At 32.6% G+C, this 23,335-nt stretch overlaps 1 protein-coding gene and 1 long non-coding RNA gene across 8 annotated transcripts; one reads left to right on the top strand and one right to left on the bottom strand.

The window, feature by feature from the left end:
* Positions 1 to 555: 555 nt before the first annotated feature.
* On the top strand, positions 556 to 22,534 carry LOC148601782 (protein-S-isoprenylcysteine O-methyltransferase-like). 4 transcript variants are annotated; one of them, XM_088556715.1, is made up of 9 exons: positions 557 to 682; positions 2,423 to 2,527; positions 2,994 to 3,014; positions 6,986 to 7,012; positions 7,222 to 7,260; positions 8,199 to 10,364; positions 16,801 to 17,056; positions 18,523 to 18,740; positions 21,088 to 22,534. In XM_088556715.1, exons 6-9 carry the CDS (start codon positions 10,164 to 10,166, stop codon positions 21,271 to 21,273), a joined length of 861 nt encoding a protein of 286 aa, XP_088412841.1. In that variant the 5' UTR covers positions 557 to 682; positions 2,423 to 2,527; positions 2,994 to 3,014; positions 6,986 to 7,012; positions 7,222 to 7,260; positions 8,199 to 10,163; the 3' UTR covers positions 21,274 to 22,534. The 4 variants fall into 4 exon arrangements, with proteins under 4 accessions (XP_088412843.1, XP_088412841.1, XP_088412844.1 ...); XM_088556717.1 differs by lacking the exon at positions 8,199 to 10,364 and having other exon boundaries at positions 556 to 682; XM_088556716.1 differs by lacking the exons at positions 557 to 682; positions 2,423 to 2,527 and adding an exon at positions 1,559 to 2,076.
* LOC148601783 (uncharacterized) lies at positions 11,996 to 14,667 on the bottom strand. Of its 4 annotated transcripts, none has more exons than XR_015917361.1 (4): positions 13,920 to 14,667; positions 12,760 to 12,798; positions 12,427 to 12,548; positions 11,996 to 12,085 (listed from the first exon to the last, which is right to left on the bottom strand). It is a non-coding gene; the product is annotated as an uncharacterized LOC148601783 (long non-coding RNA). The 4 variants fall into 4 exon arrangements; XR_015917360.1 differs by having other exon boundaries at positions 12,493 to 12,548; XR_015917359.1 differs by lacking the exon at positions 12,760 to 12,798.
* Positions 22,535 to 23,335: the final 801 nt, after the last annotated feature.

Here is a 23,335-nt window from a genome sequence, read left to right as displayed (position 1 = left end):
TAGACAGGTTTTCGGATTTTTTTTCCAGGGTTTGATTTAGACAGGTTTTCAGATTTGTCAGAGTTCGGTTAAAACAGGCTTCACTACCTTATATAATCCGATATCATATCCTCCCACTTAATTTTTATACCTGTACCGCAAATCACGATCACAAGCTATTAACTTTTGATTGATTGTTACGCATTTCTTTCTTTTTCAACATGCTGTGTGTTGGTTTTGTATTTTCCTTTTAATGTTTCTTTTCTGCTTTCCAGGCATAAAGCTTTCTCATCTGTGGCTTTTTCTAATATTTCATGAAGTTTAAGATTTAAGTCAGATGGGCAATTTTGTATTGATTATTTAGAACAAAAAATAATGGGAGTTTTATTTCGATTATGAAAAAAAATTTTCTTTCAATAAGTCTTTTCGTCAGTTGTTTTTTTTTGTTTGTTTGTTTGTTTGTTTGTTTGTTTATTTTTTTGTTTGTTTTCTTAGAAAACAATGATACTATCAATGATTGATTTTAGTACTTACAATTAACTTCCTCTAAAATATTGATTTTATCATATTTCAAAACAACATAATGTTATAGATTGCTTACCCAATTCTTGCAACGGACACGGCAGATGCTACTCAACAGCGTCAGGTTTCACTTGTCACTGCTATGTAGGCTATACAGGAACAACATGTTTTGAAGCTAAAGGTACGTAAAAGGATTCTAGTACATCATGAATTGAAGATTTTAACTCGGTGGGTGTTTCCATAAAAACATAGGACGCTTACCCTACCGGTGCACCTGGTCCATGCTCCCAGTTTTCAGTGGAGTCGGAGTTGCTCATTTGTTTTTGTTACTTTGTATATATGGTTTTAGTTACTTTATGTTCTTTGTTGTGTGTATCTGTTTTCCATGTCTTGTCTTTGTCCCTGGATTACATTCTTTTGATTACCGCTATAACCTTGGTTCCCTTGATTACACTTTAGTAGCATGTGCATATAGAGTAGGTACTTTTATCGTTTGTATCAACATTAACTTTCGTTTCATAGATTTTTGTGAATTCATTATAGCGCCAAAGATTTCAATGGAAATTTTCCATTCGTTCGTAATTTGGATTCGAGTTTCATCTTGTCTTTATCCCTTGATTGTATCAAAATTAACTTTCGTTTCATAGATTTTTGTGAATTCATTATAGCGCCAAAAATTTCAATGGAAATTTCCCATTCGTTCGTAATTTGGATTTCAGTTTCATGTTGTCTTTATCCCTTGATTGCATTCGTTTGCTTTCCGCCGTAGAATCTTAGTTTTCTTCATTACTACTACGACAAACGATCTAAAACGCAAGAATTGATTCTCCTTGAAAATAGTTATGTTTAAGTATGAAACACTTCTTAAATTGATTATGATAATGAACTTTGTTTTTACATGCAGCCATAGACCGTGAGTACATTTATCGAAAATAAGAAATAAGAAAAATTGTATATACTATATGACGAAAAATAAGTTCTCGATACTCAATATTTGCAGTGCTTATTAATATTTATAGTCGGCGTCACATAAATAACATACTGTTAAAATTTGAATAAAAATATTTTCTACGACTTTATTGACACCTACCGTCGTTTAAATTGTCTTAAATGACTTGCTCATTCGTTTAGCCAAACGGCTTCTCCCTAAACATTGAATCGTTAAATTCCGGTCAGATTTTAATTCTAGGTGGCAATATTTACATTGTAAAAAGTCGGCCATGTTTACAGTGATCGGGTTGCTAGGAGATGTTGTTTACGTTTAAATGGTTTGTCCAAAAACCGAAGAACCCAGAATGCAATTCGGCGTTATTTCGGATATTCCGGATTTATTTTACGCGAACAACGTATAATACCGAGAAGTTGATCAAGCAGACGATTGTCACCGGAGTTCGACGGGAACTTACGCACTTCGTTTGTAAACAAATCGTCCCGTAAAAACCAACATGGCGGATATTAGTATGGGATTTTCCCGTAAGGATTTGTTACGCACGATTTAAGCTAATAAGCGACTTGTTTTTGAGAAGCTGTTTGGCTAAACGAATGAGCAAGTCATTTAAGACAATTTAAACGACGGTTGGTGTCAATAAAGTCGTAGAAAATATTTTTATTCAAATTTTAACAGTATGTTATTTATGTGACGCCGAGTATAGTGTATTTTGTAACTCCTGTTTAGCCACCTGATCAGCATTACCTGAATGGTTTTTGGAAATATGAATCGCATGTGTAACATGAATTACTAAGTATCATTTTCAAAAGACGTGCAAACTGGTCAACCACAGACAAAAGCACGTGTACACACGCCTTCGTAACATATTGCTGCAATTTGTATCTAAAATATCTAGCTTCGTATGGCATACATCCTTTTCGTTTTTCGTTTGAGCTTGACTTAAAGAATCTGAATCATAGAATTTAATTGTAGACTGTTCACCAGACCCTTGTAATGGCCACGGTAAATGTTATAATGCTGACATAGGATTTTACTGTCAGTGTAAAGCTGGATACAGTGGAAGACATTGCTACCCAGGTAAAAAGCTGCTTAGAAATTTGACCTGAGTGGAAAAGGTTGACTCGAAACACGACAACGTCATATATTCTATATTTGTCGTTTAATTGATATGGCCAAAAAAAAAACATTATTTACCCAATCCTTGGTTGAATGGGTTACCTAGTTATATATACTGAGGAATCAATACACGTGTATATAGTAAATGGGCAGATTGTAAACGGTTAACAATTTGAAAAAGCCTACAAGTCGTTCATAACTCAATTGCTAATTACTTGTGGACGAGTACTTTTACTTACATGTGAATATGAACTTGACAATGTTTGATTTGTATTGTCCGCTTGTATCGGTGTTTAATGCCAGTATAGATGTCATAGTCCAGAATTTTAAGGCATCCTTAGAAGTAGTTATAATTATTACCCGGTGATGTTAGAACTCAGTCAGGGAAAAAAGGCATTAATCTAATGATAATTTGTTCCATTTCCAGATCCAATTACAACCCTACAATGTAAGTATACAAAAGCCTTATCAATTTAGTCGAACATCGACATTTCATGAATTAAATGGAGGGGTTGTCACAGCATGTTTAATAGTGTCTGTTCTTTGCTTAATTTCAATTATGCGATGGCGATACATTTAACGATGCACTGACTTAAAGATTGTTCATTGGTACATATGACACCTCATCTATATAGATGTGAATTAAATTTAATCAGCTTAAAGATATTTGCTGTTTTGGAATAAGATTTTATACACTCAGTTTCAAACGAGAAGAAAAAAGAAGTCGTACTTAAGTCTATATATATCCGCCCGTACGTCTACGTTAACATGTCACAGCATAATTGTTCATATTTTATGAGTATTTCTTTAGATGTTGAATTCCAATTTGAGAGTTCCTCGTTCAATTAATTTTAACACAGTTGTTTTTTTTGTCATAATTTCATAATGGTCCAACGGTCTATACTTATTTAAGAAAATTTGATATTTAGGCTTAGAGTTGTGGGACTTTTTCATATTTTGTACAAGATTTTTTTCACATGTTGCATTGTAACGTGAGAACAAAACTCCTAGTAACTCCTTCCATATTTAGGACAGGCATATAATTTGCTCACTGCACAGCTGTTTATTTAATGAAAAAGCTAAATTTGAGTTATGTTCTATCAACAACTGTATCAATACTTATGTGCCCCATTTTGTTGTGGGGAGCCAAAAATCTTATTGTAATATATGTTCATCTGAATTTACTATGCATCAATATTCAGTATTGGTGTAAAATGTTTAAAACAGAATTGAAAATAACGATCTGGTGTTTTTGGCTTCCTAAGGATTTTTCTAATTGAAAAGTTTATACCACTTATGATTATCAAAACTCTCCTGCAAGGATAATGCAGTAAATGTGAATGTGTCTTTAAAAGTTAAATTGTCTGTATTTTTCGAGAATTTAAGGCGGGATAAATACATCAATCTGATATATTTATATATGATCAATGCTTTGATTTTTTAAATGATAATATTTATATTCGATTTGGTAATATTCTATACAGAAATTTTGTTTGAGGTATTTGATCGGCTCCATAAATTTCAATATTCGTATTATTCTGTGGATAGTTATGACTTTTCTTCCCTACATACAACACTGCCGCATAAACTTATTTAGAAAAAGTTGTCATATTTAATTAAATGGTCTTTTGATAAATCTGGCTCTCAGTTTATTTCCTGTTGTAAATACAATCCTTTTTTAGTGATTTTAGACGGGGATAAATACACTTACGGGACATATTCAGTTATAATAAATGCATTGAACTTTTTGAATTGACAATATTTATATTCGTTTTGGTAATACTCTATATAGACAGGTTGTTGGCATTCCAATGGAGAATAATTGTGCTTCTCTCATTCGGTTTTTGCTTCTCTTTTGTTACGAACCACAGTTCATGGTTAAACTCTTTAAAGATCCTATAAACCATGATCTGGTTCATGAATTCAATAGCACGTTTAGATATCGTTGTAGTAAATGCTGACTTCGAAACGATGTTCAAGATATCTACCCAAAAGAACTAAATTCGACCAAGTCTAACAATCATAGTACTCGAACACATTTTCATGATTTAGATATGACACATTCTTTCAAACAACATCCTATGGCTTATCACTCTCCTTATAAAATTTATTCGTAAAGGATACGATTTTGATGATTTTGATTTTCTTGTTAGTTTTCCTTTCCTAGATGTTGGTATTCATGAAGCAATCTCCTACGTATGTGGTATTTACAAAAAAGTGGTTCTTTTGTTTGTATTTGTAATAAAATGTCAGATCTTAATGAATCCAACAGATTACTCACAGGAAAGCTTTTGTATTAGGGGTATATCACAAACATGTATTTGATAAACGTTTCCACCGTTACAAAACAATGATACAAAAGTATGAAAGCACTTGCAGGTTCTTATTTAAAAATTGTGTAGCTTGCCATTTGTTTTACGGACGTACACCCTATAAAGCACGTTCTCTCAAACGAAATCAGATTAATTTATCAACTGCCCTCTTTATATCTTTCATAAATGATGCGATTTTCAAGTTATTGTTTATGAATCCTGTTTTCTCAAATAAAGATACTCGACCCCTATTTGCATCTCTACCTAAAAATTAGTCATTCTTGAGTATTGCATTTCATCATATCTTGCCTATTTAGTACCTGACATGAACTGCTACTCCAAACCTAGTCCACTCAGAATGTACTTTTAATTGGATTTTCATTATTTAAGTCGAAGTCTTTGTAAGAATCAGGCAAAATAGGAAAAATCAGAAACATGGATGTCAAAAACCCAGCGTCCTGATAATATAACTCAAGGATGCTTTCTCTATTTGCAAAGACCATTATTTGATCTCTGTACTGCTCGATTTTCCCATATTTTTTTCAATAGAATGTTAGAAAAAAATAGGTTATTGACAGAGTTATCTGCCCTTGAAATGTTAATTTTTCAGTGCACTTCAATGAAATTATAACCAAGGTGATATAGAAAATCTTTATTTTTCCTTGATTCTGATGATGCACATAGTCAAATTTTCTAGAAAAGCAGAGGACGCTTACCCTACCAGTGCACCTGGTCCATGCTACCAGTATTTAGTGGAGTCCGAGTTGCTCATTTGCTTTTGTTACTTTGTATGTATGATTTTAGTTACTCTATGATCTTTGTTGTGTATGTCTGTTTTCCATGTCTGGTACATTCTTTTGATTACAGCTATAACCTTGGTTCCCTTGATTACTCTTTAACTTTCAAAATGGTGTGCTTTTCGTATCATGTTACACCCACTGACTTACTCTTACAGAGACTGACACTTACATGTGCAATAATGTTCTGAGCTAGCTTTCAGTAACTGCGAGCGTTATTTAAATTGTCTTTATTGTGTATATTGAAGTATTCTAAGGAGAGCATTGGATTTGTTCTTGAATGGGTGTATTGGTGTGTTTGTTTGTCTGTTGGTTCAGTTGAGTTCTTACCTTTCATTCACTAGAATGGGTAAATTAAATAAACCTCTCTTTATGCATGCGCCTGTTCACAGTCAGAATATGTTGGTCATTAATGTGTCTTTGTGTCGTTATATTACTTATCAATTTGATTTTGAAGAATTGTCATCGTTCTGCTACCGTAGATTTTATTACTTTGGTTATCGGGGCCTTTATAGTCGGCGTCACATAAATAACATACTGTTAAAATTTGAATAAAAATATTTTCTACGACTTTATTGACACCTACCGTCGTTTAAATTGTCTTAAATGACTTGCTCATTCGTTTAGCCAAACGGCTTCTCCCTAAACATTGAATCGTTAAATTCCGGTCAGATTTTAATTCTAGGTGGCAATATTTACATTGTAAAAAGTCGGCCATGTTTACAGTGATCGGGTTGCTAGGAGATGTTGTTTACGTTTAAATGGTTTGTCCAAAAACCGAAGAACCCAGAATGCAATTCGGCGTCATTTCGGATATCTCGGATTTATTTTACGCGAACAACGTATAATACCGAGAAGTTGATCAAGCAGACGATTGTCACCGGAGTTCGACGGGAACTTACGCACTTCGTTTGTAAACAAATCGTCCCGTAAAAACCAACATGGCGGATATTAGTATGGGATTTTCCCGTAAGGATTTGTTACGCATGATTTAAGCTAATAAGCGACTTGTTTTTGAGAAGCTGTTTGGCTAAACGAATGAGCAAGTCATTTAAGACAATTTAAACGACGGTTGGTGTCAATAAAGTCGTAGAAAATATTTTTATTCAAATTTTAACAGTATGTTATTTATGTGACGCCGAGTATAGTCTATTTAAAGGTGTGTTTAACCTAGCTTTTGGTGTCATTTCTGAGAGTTTACTATTCAAGTTCTACCCTGTTGCGGTTCACAATATTCACCCCTTTTTTGATTGGACATGATGTCGTTCTTTCTTATTTTTTTCATTTCTGTATATATTTATCTTTTGTAGCTACAACTAAAAATAATGGTGCTATACGTAAGTCTCTGAATTATGTTTTATTATTTGTTCTTGGAAATTTCTTCGACTAAGTTAACGTAACAACACACAATAGACAATAGCTGTTTTTATAGATATGTTTTTACACATAATCAACGGCGGCTTAACTTTCTCACTTTTTCATCTAGGAATTACACAAACGAAATTAAGTTAAATAAGTTTTTAAAATGCTAAATTGGTGTTTACAGCTTTGGTGCCTAATATACACCGGAGTTGGAAACTTAAAGGTAAGTATTTTCAACTTATACATGTGCATTTTCCATTTGGATATTAAGCTTTTGGCAGATCCATCGAAATAACCACATGCCTTCAGTGTCGATTAAACAATTCTATCTACATTGTGAAGCCTTCATTTAAATATTCTGGGTTTATATAAATTGTTATTAACCAACTACCCAAAAAAATGTTAAACTATGTCAAAACCTGACCAATTGATATGAATTCAAACCAGCATCTATACGGGGCCAATATGGATTAAACCAGGACCAATACGGCATCATTACTTCCGGTCGTTTGACATCGCCATTTTGAGTTAGAATTGATTTCATGAACTTTGATCACCAGGACTAAAAGTGCAGAAACACAAAAAATCTTTCATTTTATACAAAAGGGATTTTTAAGACTGGTTAATGCAAATAAACCTACATGTTCTTGGTAAAACACGAAAACAACTGTTCTACAAATCATCTAGTTGAGTTGGTTAATAAAATTGTCAATAAATATGTAATTTCATATTGGCCCTGTTATAGGTTTCGGTCGATCATATTGGCCTCGACAGTCGTATTGGCCCTCCGCGATGCCTCGGGATAAATACGACCGCCTGGACCAATATGACAGACCTCAAACCTATACCAGGGCCAATATGAAACCACATATTTATTAACATATACTACAATATATGGTAAATATGTTAAAGAGACATTAACGCCACCTGTATGAAAAATGTCAGCTCACGGCCACTAATTATGGGTCTTCAATGAACGACATGGAAACCCTCGCATCAATGGGCAGGTTGCAGCTGCCCCCCCCCCAAAAAAAAAAAAAACAAAAACAAAAACAAAAACAAAAAAAAAAACATTATACAGCGGTACAGCTAAATAGTAAATAGTTGCCCTTGTAGAATATATATTTGATGTATCGATGAACTTTTCTATTTTATTTTCAGACAATAGCACTGACATATGATAGTTCTTCCTTAGCACACACGAGCTCTGTACATAATACGATTCCTACGAGTAAAAATTAACTGTTTGATTTTGTCATTAAAACTTTGTGAAATTTAAATTTCATAGGTATATTCAATGATAACGATACACATGTACAAGTATGATGAGCTATTGCTACAAAAATGTATCACTTGGTGTCCCTCGTCGTCATGCTTCGCCGTCTTTAACAATTTCTTAAAAAAAAACTCTTCTCCACTGACACTACTTAATCAATTAGAACCAAACTTGCTATGAATTTTCATTATGGTATTTTGCATAGAACTGAAGTGGGGATTTTTTATCCGTCGAAAATAATGGCCGCCGTTACTAAAAATATAACATACGGGGGTAAGACAGTTCTAAGGTTTTGTTCGCATGCATATTTCTCCGATTAAACCGTTAGATTTAGCAAAATTAATTCTGACAGAGTGGAAAAGTGTTTAGGATGATGAGATAACTAGCTGAAATAATTTTTTTTTCATGTGAGTTTTATGTCATTTTGGGGTTATTGTCCTTTTATGTTAGTTGATTAATTGTTCCTTAGTTTGCCGTTTTCACTCCATACCTTGAAAGCTAGCCACAATTGATAAAAAAATTGTCCTTTAGGTAAGGCCTTCAAAAGTCTCTTTTGGGTCGAAGTTGTAGGATTGCTCTTGTAATCCTTGAAAATGGACACAAAAGCTTAAAATTCTCGAATCTTTCGTTATTTTTATTAGTCGGTAAACGCAAAAAAATGTATCAGCAAATTGCTATGAAAAAAGGCATAAATAATAATATCAATTTGAAACAATACTTGAAACTATTCATAATTAGCATAAAAAACATCCTACATATACATCGATCTTAGATATGGTTTCATGGTCGCACTGGTGAATGTACTCCTAACGTGTTAAGAGCTTGAAATTCCGCTCCTCCATAACCCAATGGCACCAAGTAAGAAAGTAGCTTGCCAGACAACCTCTAGCACTGCACAACAATTAAATGACTTTTATGCTAATGTGCCAATATAAATGCTTATATCTCGTAACACGAAACAGACTTTTCAACACAATGAAGATGTGAACAGCTTGTAAAAACTGATGAACTCAAATATTTGTTTGCCAAACGACGTGTTTTTATCATGCCAAAGGTGTTATGTGTGCAAGGCAAATCTTTTAATCCAATTGGAGTGCTCCGAAAACGGAGGAAATTACCTGAACTGAAGTGAACTGTAGGGTGAATGGTATCCATGTTGTACCATGATCGTTGTCATTGTGGACAGTGTTCAACGACTATATACGTTTTCCGGCAAAGAACGACTTCTTGACTTTTCGGGGCAACGGAGTTTTTAGATCCTATCTAAATTGTTGCTTTTTCTTAGTATATTTAAAAGAGTCTTACTTTTTCTTCTTATGTACAGAAAAAGACAAAAATCAAATCTTTGGCTTAATAAGCCTAAAAAATCCGAAAGATACCAAAGTTCTGTTGTCTTTCATGAAACAATTTTGTTTCCCAAAAATAGAGAAAACGAAACACAGTTTTGAAGACCCGTCGAAGGCTCACAATAAAGACAGCAAAAAAACACACACATTTGTCGGTAAAAAACTGTTTAACGGAACAATTAATAGATGTATACTCCTACAACGTACGTAAGAGGTCGGAATTCCGTACGTCCATACCCAAACACCAAGCTTGTCATACAACATCTAGCACTGCTGGAGTAGGATCAACATCAAATGTCGTTTTGCAGCTTCAAACTTTGTTAGTCTGATCAGATTAATTGGATCTAGAAGAAATGGTATATTCCCAATGAAGCCCCCACCCCAGTGAATTACTGTTTTTGTAATATTTCTATTTTATATAGTAATGTACGACATTCTCATGACACCCTATATTTCCGGAATTTATTTCTACCCTGCAGTCTTTCTTTTATTAGAAAGCGCAAAATGGCGCTGAATAGAAATGCCACAATTAGCTTAGCAACATTTTTACTCGGTTCTAGCCCTGTACCTCTGAGATGCTTTAGTTATCTCGTTTTTGGAACCTCCTACACATCTTTCTTCTTCTGGTTGATGATTTCGTGCTTTGTCGTATGTGTTCTGTTCGCCGTTATCTTCATAAAATACAAAAACGAGAAAGATTTTCAGGTACCAAAATACTAGCAATGGTAGAACGGGCACATATCAGTGTGTGGCATTTTAGCCAAGAAAGTAAATCTTTAATAATGACATATACTTGGCACATTTTTTATCTGACATTTATGCTTCGCTAACAGAGGTGACCAAGCATTGTAAAAAAAAAATGCTTCCAAGTAGGGAGGTCAGTCAAAATATGAAGTATATAGAAAATGTACAAGTTTATATTAGTTTGAAAGAGCCCAAGAAATGTAACTTACTGGTGCAAAAATTTTTAAAATCGGTCTAGGGGTTCAAAAGTTATTACAATTTAAAGTTCAAAATTTTGGTCATTTTTCTTGCGAGGGCAAAAATGTCACATTTTGGGCACTTCTGTGGCCCACATAAGTCAAACAGGTAAAGAAATTCATAAATTGTGTCTTAATCATTTAAATAAAGCCATTTCATACTTTGATTTAAGCCATTCAGGAAACTTGTATCTTAGATACAAAGAAAATTACACTTTTTTAAAATTGGCAAAAAAACACTTTGGACTTAGTTTTTTTTTTGCTATGTGTCAACAGCATCGTGAATTAAAGTGCCATTTTTGGATATTCATATTTGGAAATTGGAAGGTAGTAGAAATCTGATACTTTGCTGTTCTTTCAAGAGTAATCCATTAAACAGAAATAAATAAACAAATATTATGTCAAAACCTCTGATTTGTTTTTCATTGGAATCAGAAACACTGCGGCAGACCCCCTTTTTTTTAAATGCGTTTTTTCAACAAAAAAATACATTTTTGCTTACTAAGAATTCAAAAAAAATATTTAATTTTTTCTGTCACTTGTTTTGTGTGGCAATAAAGTTGCTTGACTTGAAAAATCATGTTTTTCAGCTCAAAAAAATTTTTTGAGGTCGAAAATTTAAATTTTAGGGTAAATTTTAGAGCTATTTTCAGTGGAAAAAATGGCGAAAGGTCAGACAAAAAAAGACATTTTGAATTTAAAAGCAGTTTTTAGCACATGACAGTTATTGTTATTGTGATTAAATATGTAAAAACACATTTTTATCAAGAAATAATTGAATTATATTTAAAAACCAACAAGCAAATGTTGAAAAATGGGGGTAAATCGAACATTTTTGAAAATTTCAGATTTAAAAAAAAAAACGCATATTTATGCTTATATTTATCAAAATATCAACCTACCATATACTTATGTGGTACCATTTTAAAGCTTAGAATCTAAGCTATCACATGAAGATACTTTCATCTTATTTTGCTATAAAATGTTTAATGTGGATGAAAATTTGTTAGGCCTATACCTTAAATGAAGCCAGACGATAATCAAAATAAACATACATTTTTGCCACAAAAAGTGGCAAAATAATATTATATCAAGGTCTGGTCAATTCTAAGATTCCTAATTAGTCTTGTAATGTTTTCTTGTTTAAATAGGGTCTTTTAATATAATAATAATCTCATTATTATGTTAAAATTGAATAAAATTTCAAAAACAAATGCTGTTTTCCCAAGAAATTGAGAAAATTTTTATGAATACATTGACTTGAACCAATGCGCATACTTTCACTATGGAACTTTGAAGCCCTAGCTGTTTCCTCATGTGTACTATTATGTACATTAAATGATAATAAACAAAATATCATCATTTGATTAAGTTTAATGAACTTTTCGAAGTTTCCATTTCAGGCCAGAAGGGTTTCTTCACCAGGATCTACTATGTCTGCCAAATCTACAAAAGAGATTATGTACATAAGGACATTACACCTATTAACATCATTTACCTTATCAATTTACTTACAGTTAGTTTACTTTCTATTAAATCATAATCTGGTTTGCTAACAATCTGAAAAAATGTAAAACTTTATTTGATGTTGGTTGCTCACAAAGCGGTTGACAAAAGATGTGGCGAGGAGTTAAAAACACCAAACTTCCTTTTCCAGAATAATTATCTTCATTTCAAAACAAGAAGATTGTTTTATAAGATTATATTAATGTTATGTTAAATAACTTAATATGAATAATTTCGCTGCGTGATCCGTCTGGTTCTTCTATCAAGTGTTGAACTCTTACCAATCAGGTTATCGGGTTCAGGTGTGTCTGGAACTACCCTACTTACTGTACCCCACATGGTCCTACCTCAGACTCGGTCCATATTCGTCTCATAGCATAGCCCACTATGCTGCTCAGGCCATCTGAAATAAACAAGTAGTGGAATTCAATGAATATGTACTGTGAGGCAGTTTTAAAGCAGAGTCTAAACACAAAACTAATCGACAGTTCTTGTAAGTAATATATGATTCAAATGTAAATGCTTATTTGTTACCATAATTAAAAGACTCAAAAGTTTTATTATTAAAATAAATAAAGCTACTAAACTAAATCAAAGTATAAAAACTAACTTACCATGAATTCGAAACATCTCCAGAACTCAACAAAATGAAACTAAAATGATGAAAAACAAACAGAAAATAAAACTAAATCATAATAAAATTTACATCAGTGTTTACTTTTTATATGACAAAATAAAATAAATATTTAGGCAGCCTGTTTACTAATACTTTCTTCTGAAATAAATCAATAATTAGAAGAAAAAACATAGTACAAGTATGTTTCATATACATACAACAAAAGATTGGTATTATGAGTCAATCAATGTGATCCTAAAAAGGCCAAAAAAATATTAAACCATAATTAGTTAAAATTTAATGATAAATAATGTATATTACTAGGATTTTAAACCTTTTCCAAGCAATTGTACATGTATATGAATATTAAATAAGTAGAGCATCTACAATCCTCTAAAAAATGAATATGTAAGTTAGCTGTTAAAAATTGTACAGTATGAATATATAAAGTAAACTTAAGAAGATGCAGGTCGTATGTAAAATATGCAATTGCCACATATATACATCTCATCAAATAAGTTCTATTTATCAAGTAAAGTACAAGCAGGGCTACCAGATAATTGTTCTAATAAAAGTCATAATTAATATATATTAACTGATAAAATGAAAACCAGAAAAAAAAGTTGTGTATCATTTGAAGAAGCAATTTAAGGTTGATTTTTTTTTCTACATATGATAATTTTGAATAAATAAAACAGTTAAAATAAATATAAAGAAGGTTTATGTTTAAACATGTGAGTTTCATATAAATTGGGCACTACATATAAATTAAAATTGAATTATCAAGGAAATTAAATGCAATATGTGCAAATTCTCCCAACCAATAGAAAAAAAGCTAGGTAAAATACAGAGACTTCCGATAATATAGGAAAGTCGATAAAGTCCGAAAGATTTTGAATGGATTGCAATCAAACGTTGGGAGAATTTACCTCATTACATATTCATCGTTTAATAAAAATGTTATGGAAACATATTCCAACTAATGCTAAATGAGAGTAATCTTTTTTGAATCAGCTCATGCAGAATCAAACGAAAATCAGACCTTCCAAGAAGGTGAATATAGTTTTTAAGCTTGCAGATGATAAAAGGTCATTCTAGAATTTGACCTTACGGAAACAGGGCGATTAGGCTTATATTAGACATGATTTAGGTACTTACCGTAAGTGATTGGCCTCCATGGCCTAGGTCCATCGTTGTCTGCACCACCAGTCAAAAATCCGTCCAGAAAACAGTCGGTAAAAGGCATTTATCCACGAGTGTTCGAAAATCTTAACAGAAGCTATGGCGGATCAGTAACATCCGGTTAGCAAGAACGATAACCGGTCCCGCTTTAATTTTTGTGAAAACCACGCCCTGACCACCCTAATATCCAATCGATTCCGCAAGCTATTATTGTTTTTCTTCTGAAACCAGGGTTACGGATGGACGCAGAAAGGATTAAATTTTCGGAATCCGACTGTCAGTGCATTCCGGGTACGCAAAAACTATTTTTTTTCAACATGTTTTTCCTTAAAATTACGTAAAAAATATGTTTTGTAACCAAAAAATTAGCCTGACAACCGGATTATCAAAATTGAAGATATTTCCAAAAATTTAAGCCATAAATGAAGAAAATCGGTCCAGTAATAGCTTGCGGAATGAATTTTGAAATAGGTATGATCTTTGACACATAGTTTTTCAGGCGGCCATTTTTCTCAAAGTATCGTCACTTCAAACGTTTGTACCAAATGACCAATAACTCCAATAACAATGAAAGTTGTATATTTAGAAAGAGAAATGTCTCATCTTCAATTACATATATTTTTTATTGTCATGCAATGGATTTTTAACCATTTTCTAACGTGTTAAAGTTGACTCAAAATTGAGAATTTTGCTCTCGCAAGAATATAGATAAACGCACTACCGACCTCCCTATTCCAAGGATGGCATAATTATTTGGACTACCCTATCAACAGATACATGTATGTCCTCACTTATCACAGCTTATAAGGCTTAAGTTGGGTGACATCCTGCATTAACACCCCTGTCAACACAAATTTTAATTTTTCCACCAACTGACCATTCTCCATCTCCACAGGGGAGAGGGTGTGAGTGAAAAAAAATGTATACAGTATAGTTAACTCCTTGCCGTCATATCCGTACACTAGACATGTATAATATCAAATGATTCTTAAAGCCAAATAACATTTCAAGTAATGTACTGAAAAAATGATTGAAAAGTATTTGAAAACTTCCGAGGGATGAAAAAAGTTCATTATTTTTAAAAGAAAACTGCAGATACATTTTGTACATTGATTTAAATGGGTTGTTGACTTCTGTCTTAAAAAGATTCAAGCCATACAATGAGTTAAATATATATAAGTCCTTGATCCAGTGGACGTTTCTGATTAGGACATTTAAGCTGAAAATATATAAATTTACAATGTGGGAAACCACCACTCGCCAGCTCACCAAATACAAGTAGATGTGTAATTTGGCGAGTTCTCATTAGCTTACACTCGTCAATTTGGCGACCGTCATTTGATTGGCAAGTTCCAAGGAAAGCTAACCAGCCAACATCTTATTTAGTTAAACATCCCTTAACATCATACATTAAAAATATGTTCCCTACATATTAAGAAGTTTAGTCAAGTGAATTTTGCACAATTTTATTGACTTGTAAAGCATTGTTTACGATTTGCCATTTTAATTTCCGGTAAACGGGATGTACCAAAACATACACGACGGTCCCAATCTCATATTAGTAGTCAAATAAAATAATCTAGGTAGTTTATGAAATATTACCTTGCAAATTAGTTATTTATTGTTAAAATAAAAATGAACAAGAAGTAAATGATAAACATTTTCTTGTTTCATAATGATTAATTTGTTGAAATATAATTTTATTTTTAAAATATGAGTTCAGAAATGGAGTACTTGAAGTACTTGAAAAAATTCAACATTCAACATTCATATGGAAAAGTTTTTGATAAATTTAGAAACAAATGAAAAGATAGTTGAAGAAGGAAAAAGAAAGGCAGAAGACAGTCAAATCCAAGAGAAAACAGATAATAGTACAGAAAAAAAACCCAAAATATGTGGCTAGTTGAATTTATATTTGGCTAGCAAGATCCATATTGCACTAGCCAGTATGGCAAGTTGGAGAAAAAATGGTTTCCCCACACTGAATTTAATGTCCATTAGGCTAGCTATTCTTTGCAGATAAGATAATAGAGAATTTGAAAAATGAAGATTATTGAACAAAGCAAATTTATATCATAAATCATTCTGAAAAACTGCACAATTTGTTTAAGAACTGTTTCTTATGCAGTTTAATGATTGATAAAAAAAAATAGATAAAATATTAATTTCTTCAAATAAAACAAGTAAAACTGCCAGAAAAAGCAAAGAAAAGAAATCACAAAAATTTAAAAAAAAAAATAAAGATACATGTATGACAAAAACAGCATATCATTATAAAGAAACAAAAATAACTATAAGTAGTCAAATAATTAAAACATAAGATAAATACTCTTCTCCATTTGATATAGCTAACAAATACACTAACAATTTCAACCTGTCAGATACAACTTTTCAATTAAAACATATAAAAACAATTTTTTACATAAATGCAAGTAACCACTCTACAACTTTTTCATAATCTAGTACATGTAGATTCTTTCCAATTACATTGGAAGTAAATATACTTTGGCCAAAATGTCCATCTTTTCAAAATTTCCTGGCTGTTTTGTCCCAGTCCAAAATGTCCACTGGCCAGAATGGCTTACAAATGTATAACAGTCAAGACACTTGTACATTGTTGTATTTAAATTCCTAAAAATCTTGAAAATTTGAAAGTGTATTTTTCACTCTAAGATTATTGTTGAAAAAAATATTTGTTATTTATTTCTCCTGAGAGCTGACAATGTATGTTATTTGTTATATATTTTATTTTCATATTAACCTGATTTTAAATATAAGTTACTTGTATACTTTTCAATTTATTTCATTTTTGAACTACGGGTATGCTTATATTTATTGGTACAGTTTGTATTTTCAGGTTGCTATCAGAGGTGGATGCCTTGGTTTGGCTTTTGGGCTGGGTTTCCATGTATCTGCTGTTGGATCAGTTTCTTATTTTGGATACTATTTTATGGCATTATCATTTTTCCATTTTTCTGAGTACTTCACAACAGCAGTTACAAATCCAAGTTCCTTGACTTTAGCTTCCTTTTTACTGGATCACAGCCGTGAATATACAATGGCAGCAGTTGCCAGCTGGATAGAATATTTTATAGAAATTCTAATATTTCCTGGTAAGTGTTGATAGTTATAAATTGTCATGCATGTCAAGTTACAAAAATTGATTGATCTGCTTGGGCCAAATGAAAAAAAAATTGTTTCCTGTTACCTACAAGAAAAACAAGGCAGTTGGCACATGTATGAAAATTGTTTTATTTTTCAAAAACATTTTACTTTGAGGTAAAAGGAAAATAATCTAGACTTCTATGCTGCTTGAGCTAAAACACCATCAGATGTTTGGGATATATGTAGGTAGGGTAGCGGGGAACAGACATATTTCTTCTGGCCTTTACAACACAATGTAGGCCAATATTTTGGATTACTTGTTAAGAAGTGCTCAACTTAAAATACTGCAGTCAATTTCACACAGATTTGCATGTGTACATGTACATGTAATATAAACATCTATTGAAAGTTCGGATATGAGACGCTATATTTTGATATATACAGTACATACCATGCTTAGTGTTTTTCCAGCTCCATTCTGCCATTCTGCTTAAAAGATATTGCATTTGTACAACTTCATGTAATTATACACCCAAACTAAGTTTTTTTTTTTCTTTTTTCTTTTTTTTGGGGGGGGGGGGGCGTAAGCACATCCCCTCCTTGACCACCTGAAGCATTTTTAATATGAGGCAGGTATAATCTGTAAGAGGACGAAATTAAGTATATAAATTAATTTGAAATCTTATCACTATTTTCCCCCTCTTCTGGCTTTTTCTAGACATTTTGGTGGTTCTTGTCACTTCTAGACATTTCTTGATATTTTTGTTGTTGCTACTAGTAATTAATGAGGCCGGTATTGCTAAGTGCTTTTACTTCGGACTTTCTGGCTAAAGTCAGGAAGACCTACTCTAATGTAGCATGTAAAAAACGAAAAAGTATCTAAATTCAAATTATTACTGACAACCATATCATAAACACTGTTTAATGATGAAGATACGAAAATACCAAACTTTGTATGGGAAGTTGTAGAAGATGTGACTTCCTGTCACACTGAAATCAGACTCTTTGTGCTTCCGAACTACAACTATTTCACATTAAATACTGTTACAGTGGTCTAGGATTCCTATTTCCCGTTACCTGGAGCAAGTGAAATTTGGGTCAGGGAAAGTTAAGTACTTAGTCACACTTTCCTTTGGCAAGTTCAAAACTTCATATGCTGTAAGGATTTGTTTTGTTAGGAAAGCAGTCATTGACTGTGGGAAAGTTGATTTTAAATGGATTTTTCCTGAGGAAACCTCAATTTTTGAAAAATTCTAGAACACTGTGTTTTAAGGACTCTTTGAAAATTTGTAGGAATGTCAGTCATTAAATGAACAATTAGATGTGAATGCAGAACTATGTTTTTGTTCATGGACTCCAAAGGGAAATAAGTGAACTTAATGGTTTAAAGTATATTTTCTTTCATGCGTATTGGTAAGCTTACTCACAGTATTTCTTCATGTAGTTTATATTTTATTTTTCTGTTTTCACACAGGTATGAAGCAATTCCATTTAATCAGTACAGTAGGTCTCTTATTAGTCATTTTTGGTGAAGTTGTTAGAAAAGGAAGTATGTTTACTGCAAGAACAAACTTTAATCATTATGTGCAGTATGTCAAAAAAGCAGGGCACGAGTTAGTAACTCATGGAGTGTACTCGTGGTGCAGACATCCCTCTTATGTAGGCTGGTTTTATTGGAGTATTGGTACTCAGGTTAGTATAAACAATATAAAAATACGAGATGTGGTATAATTGCTGATGCGATAGTCATCCATCAAATGCCAAGCAACAAGCAATTAAATTTCTACAGGTTCCCATATTGTCTTCAATGATGGGCAAAACCCATACTGTAAAGCAAAAATCAGAAGCCCCCAAAATAAATGATGTGCAACTATTCAAAAAATGTGAAACAAATAACATTGAATACAATAGACATGATTTTTTTATGCTTTTTAGTGGAATTATGCTATTGCAAATTCGAATTTAATCGTTACGATTCTTTTTTTACTGTTTATTTACTTCCAACAGACCCATCAAAACCTGCCGGACCGTCGGACCTGTCCGTTAAAATTGTCCCGGGTCCGGTAAATACACGTTGCTTGTCGGCCCGGGTGTCCGATGTTTTTTTCTTACGTTAAAGAAGATTTTCTCAAAACTGAAGTGGTTTTTGTGAATAATAAAACTAGAACGTTTTAATAATTACGTGAATTAGTCTACAGTCTAGCGAGATAGTCAATCAATTTGATTGTAAACAATAATATGTAACTTCCGGTTCATTCGCTACACGTCATTTCATCCTTTGATATATCGTCCCTTCCGTTGTCTCATTTATGAAGACTCATCAGATACACTCTAGCCAAAATGAATAATGGTGACAAATTAACAAATTCAAGAGCCCATACCCAGTAGTTTTAAAATCAGCTTGATAATAAAATGTACTTGGAGATTCTCATCCTCCATCAAAAATGTTAGCGTGTCGATAAATTGTTCAGAGTTTTTTCGGTCAGACAAGTCATCACCTTGTGTCTGACCGAATGTCAGATGTGCTTAAAAAAATTTCGATGGGTCTGTCCAATTTTGCTAATATTTTTACCTCATAAAATCATCTCTGATACGAAAAAATTACAACCACTGGACTGCATGTTCCTGGCACGGGACAGGCTCATACATATAAAGAATGTGACAGGATTAAACATGTTTGTGAGTGCTCAACCCTTCCCTAATCTGGGCCAGTGGTGGTAAAATATAACAATAAAACAAACTATCAAATCTGTCAAATTTAAAAATCTTGCGATCGATATAGAATTCAAACAAATCGGAACGAAAAACAATAACCTGTACCTACCTCGAAAGTGTACTCACTGTTTCTTTAAGCTAATTCAAAATCCAAAGCAACTGATAAGTACATTTTGTGCACCTAGTTTACTTAAACAAAAATATCAATAAAAGCATGTAAAATGTCTTTAAAAACAGTTTAATCTGTGAGGTTACTAGCCTTATGCCAAAGTTAAGTACATGTACATGAACATTTTTATTCAGGCTTTTCCATGTTACATGAAATATGTTTTTGAAATCAATTGTTCAGGCTATTGGCTTTAAGGAGGTAGACCTAGGGTAAGGAACACAACTCTTTGTATTCAGGATTTTACATCACTGTCATGTAAGCATCAAAGTGACTTAGACTGAATTTATTCTGTGTCAAATGAAAGCTTGATAGGCTTTGGTGAAATTGAATATGATACAAACATATCACTGACTTAATGAGTTATGTCCCTTACCCTAGCTTAAACAAATGTGTACAAATAGTAGTATTAAGGCATTAACTTTATATATGTGTACATGTAATAACTGTTATGGTGGTCTGAGCAATATGTGCTTGCCTTGTGTGTGGAAGGTCATGGGTTTAATGCCAGGCCCAAGTTACACAGAATATGTTAAGATTTGGTAGTCCCTGCTGCTTCGCAAAGCATGCAGTATTTAAGGGGATAGAGTAACGACTGGTTGGCTCTTAGTTTGAATAATGTGTCCAAGTGGGGTTACATGCCTACCTGTAGATTGTTGTTTCTGTGAGCTAGCACAATAAATATGGTAAAGATCAATAATGTGTCCAAGTGGGTTGCATGCCTACCTATGGATTGTTGCTTCTGTGAGCTAGCACAATAAATATGATAAAGATAAATAATGTGATGGAGTTGGGTGGCATGCCTTCTTGTAAATTCTTGCTGCTGTGAGCTAGCACAATAAACATGTTAAAGATCCAGCTCAGTGTGTCCAACTACAAATGTAGTATAAATCAGGGTCTCTTTCATTTTTCAATTATTCTTGGCCTAAAATGCATCAAGTACGTACCATAGGGCATTAAATCATAATCAGTAAATCTTTTTCATGTAACCACATTGCATCTAACTGTAACTTTAAAAAAAAATAGTGATGTTCAATGTTGACAAATACATGTATAATGACACATTTTCTAGAGGTGGGTTAGACTTACTTACTTATATCAAACACTAAACCATATTTACTGGCAAAATGAATAAATTAATTTCCTTGACATTTTCAGCTTGTGTTGTGTAATCCAGTATGTTTGATAGCTTATGCACTTGTCTCATGGAAGTTTTTTAATGAAAGAATTCAGGAAGAAGAAGTTTATCTTTTGAACTTTTTTGGGGAAGATTATGTAGACTACAAAAAACGTGTTGGCTCTGGACTGCCATTTATAAAAGGGTACCAAGGTCAATTTGCTTAGAAATCGTATACATGTATGTATGGTCAGTATTCAACATGAGATGTCCAATGATTTTCCAACCCAGTATTTTGGACCCTATTCCCAAAGAGAAAAATGCTCCAAATTTCACAATTTCAGGAGTAAAATTCCAAATTGTGCATGATATATAAAATGTACATTGTCTCAAAATTTGTACATGATTAAAATAGATATTTGTAAGATGTACAGAACTACTGTATGCAATTGGTCTTCCAGGGGGTCACCTCGTAGACTTCAACACAATGGAAACTCTTATGGTCGGCACCAAGGATTTTAATTAGAACTTATTTTTAAAATACTGCAAAAATAATTCTTGCCCTTTTGTATGTAGATTATTTCACAATTTTCACACCCTTTTGCTGTAATTGCATGGGCCTTAGACCCCTTCCCCAAAACAGATGGAAAATCATTGGCAGTTCATCTGGGTTGAATGTTTTTAATGGCATTTTAAATATTGAATAATGGTAATTACAAATATATTTTTGCATATGTTTAAAGTGGGATTATTTTCTTGAAATTTTTTGGATTTAGAAACTAATGTGATATTTTTATCATGATTTACACCAAAACTAGTTGTTAATTTTACAATACATAATCTTTAAGTGAAGCTTTTTCCATCATTGATGGACAAATGTATGATTTTCTTTAATGATAAACATGTAGTTTTTCCTGCTCTCTTATTCGGGAGCAAACATTTGATTTTAAGGTGGGGTAGGATGCAATTTTGTGTCCTGATTTTTTTTTTGCAGTATCAATTTTGACCTGACTTTTTACTTTTTTCTCTAGTCTGTCCTGGAATGATTTTTCTTGTTTTTTTTTTTTTGTTAACTTATATCAACTTGGTACAAAGTTACCTGCCAAGAACAATGTAAACTTAGACATACATTTTCTACAACTTGCTTCCTGCCTATTAATTTTACTCAATTGTTCTCCCTGAATTTTTTTAACCATACATCTTCATCTTGCCTTTTTATGTCAAATTTGATCCTAGATCTCCCCTAAAAAATCAAATGGTTGGTTCCTTTGTTGAAATTTGCAGGGATAAAGGCACACTTATAATTTTTTAACATACAGTATTTTGTCTGTTGTTTTCAATGCCAAAAATACAATGTACATGTATTTGTATGGATATGTTCATTTTTATTTATTTATGTCATTCCTTGTAGGAATTATTTGTTATTGTGTTTGGTAAATGTGTCTATGTGATGGTGGTTGTAGAATAAAATACATTTTAGTATTTTTACCTTTGTTTAATGATGTTTTGGGGCCAGCTGCAGCTTGTTCTGTGTTACTGGGGTTTCCTTGTCATTCATTGAAGACCAATAGGTGGTGCTGGGCTGCCACTTTTCATCCTAGTGGGGTTTTTGTCTCTTTTACATATTTACTATATCCATTCTTGTTATATTGCATATGATTTTGTCTATTTACTCTGCTTCAAGCAGGATAATGTTTTGAGGGATCACTAATGAGAGCTTTAGGTCATCATAAAAAAATTCCTAGATTCTCATCCAAAATTTTTTCGAAATTAGGGGCAGGTGGTCAAGTTTCATTTTTGATTTTTTGTGAATTTAAGTGAAATCTGCTGTCAATTTGAAAGAAATCGACCTAAATCGGGGGAAAAAATCAAAATAAAATTTTTCGGTGTAGGGTGAAAAATTGGGTAAGGAGGGGTGTGAGAATCTAGGGTATATTTTATTTTGGCCTTACTTACATGAACAGTCTTACAAAAGTGATGTGGGTTTTCTTTTTGTGAGCAAGCTCAAGTATTTCTAGTCATTTAAATATCACAAAATCTTTAAAAGTATAATTAAGTGGGGATATAGAAAAATACTCTGTCACAACCAAAAATTTTCTACATCACATTCTGTTGCATGCATTTACCTTGTCAATCAGTCTTTCTTAAATAGCAGTCTTTACAAAAATCAGGTAGGATTTGATGCATGTAAAAAACCAATAGAATTTACTTATATTTCTTATTCAGAATCAGTTCCACAGTCTTAGTTTTTTGTTTGGTTGTTGCACTTTTGAAATAAAATTTATGTAG

The sequence above is a fragment of the Perna viridis genome, chromosome 12 (genome assembly GCF_037379345.1).
Source record: "Perna viridis isolate PV_CMFRI_1.1 ecotype Kerala chromosome 12, ASM3737934v1, whole genome shotgun sequence".
Classification (NCBI taxonomy): domain Eukaryota; kingdom Metazoa; phylum Mollusca; class Bivalvia; order Mytilida; family Mytilidae; genus Perna; species Perna viridis.
Note: the sequence above shows the minus strand (reverse complement) of the source record. Positions and strands in the feature narration are given on the sequence as shown.

Bases quoted from the DNA above. Each gene is read 5' to 3' on its own strand.
- LOC148601782 (XM_088556715.1), top strand. From the start codon at position 10,164: ATGGCGCTGAATAGAAATGCCACAATTAGCTTAGCAACATTTTTACTC. The intron at 17,057-18,522 runs GTAAGTGTTGAT...GTTTTCACACAG, and splicing joins AGAAATTCTAATATTTCCTG to GTATGAAGCAATTCCATTTA. The intron at 18,741-21,087 runs GTTAGTATAAAC...TGACATTTTCAG, and splicing joins ATTGGAGTATTGGTACTCAG to CTTGTGTTGTGTAATCCAGT.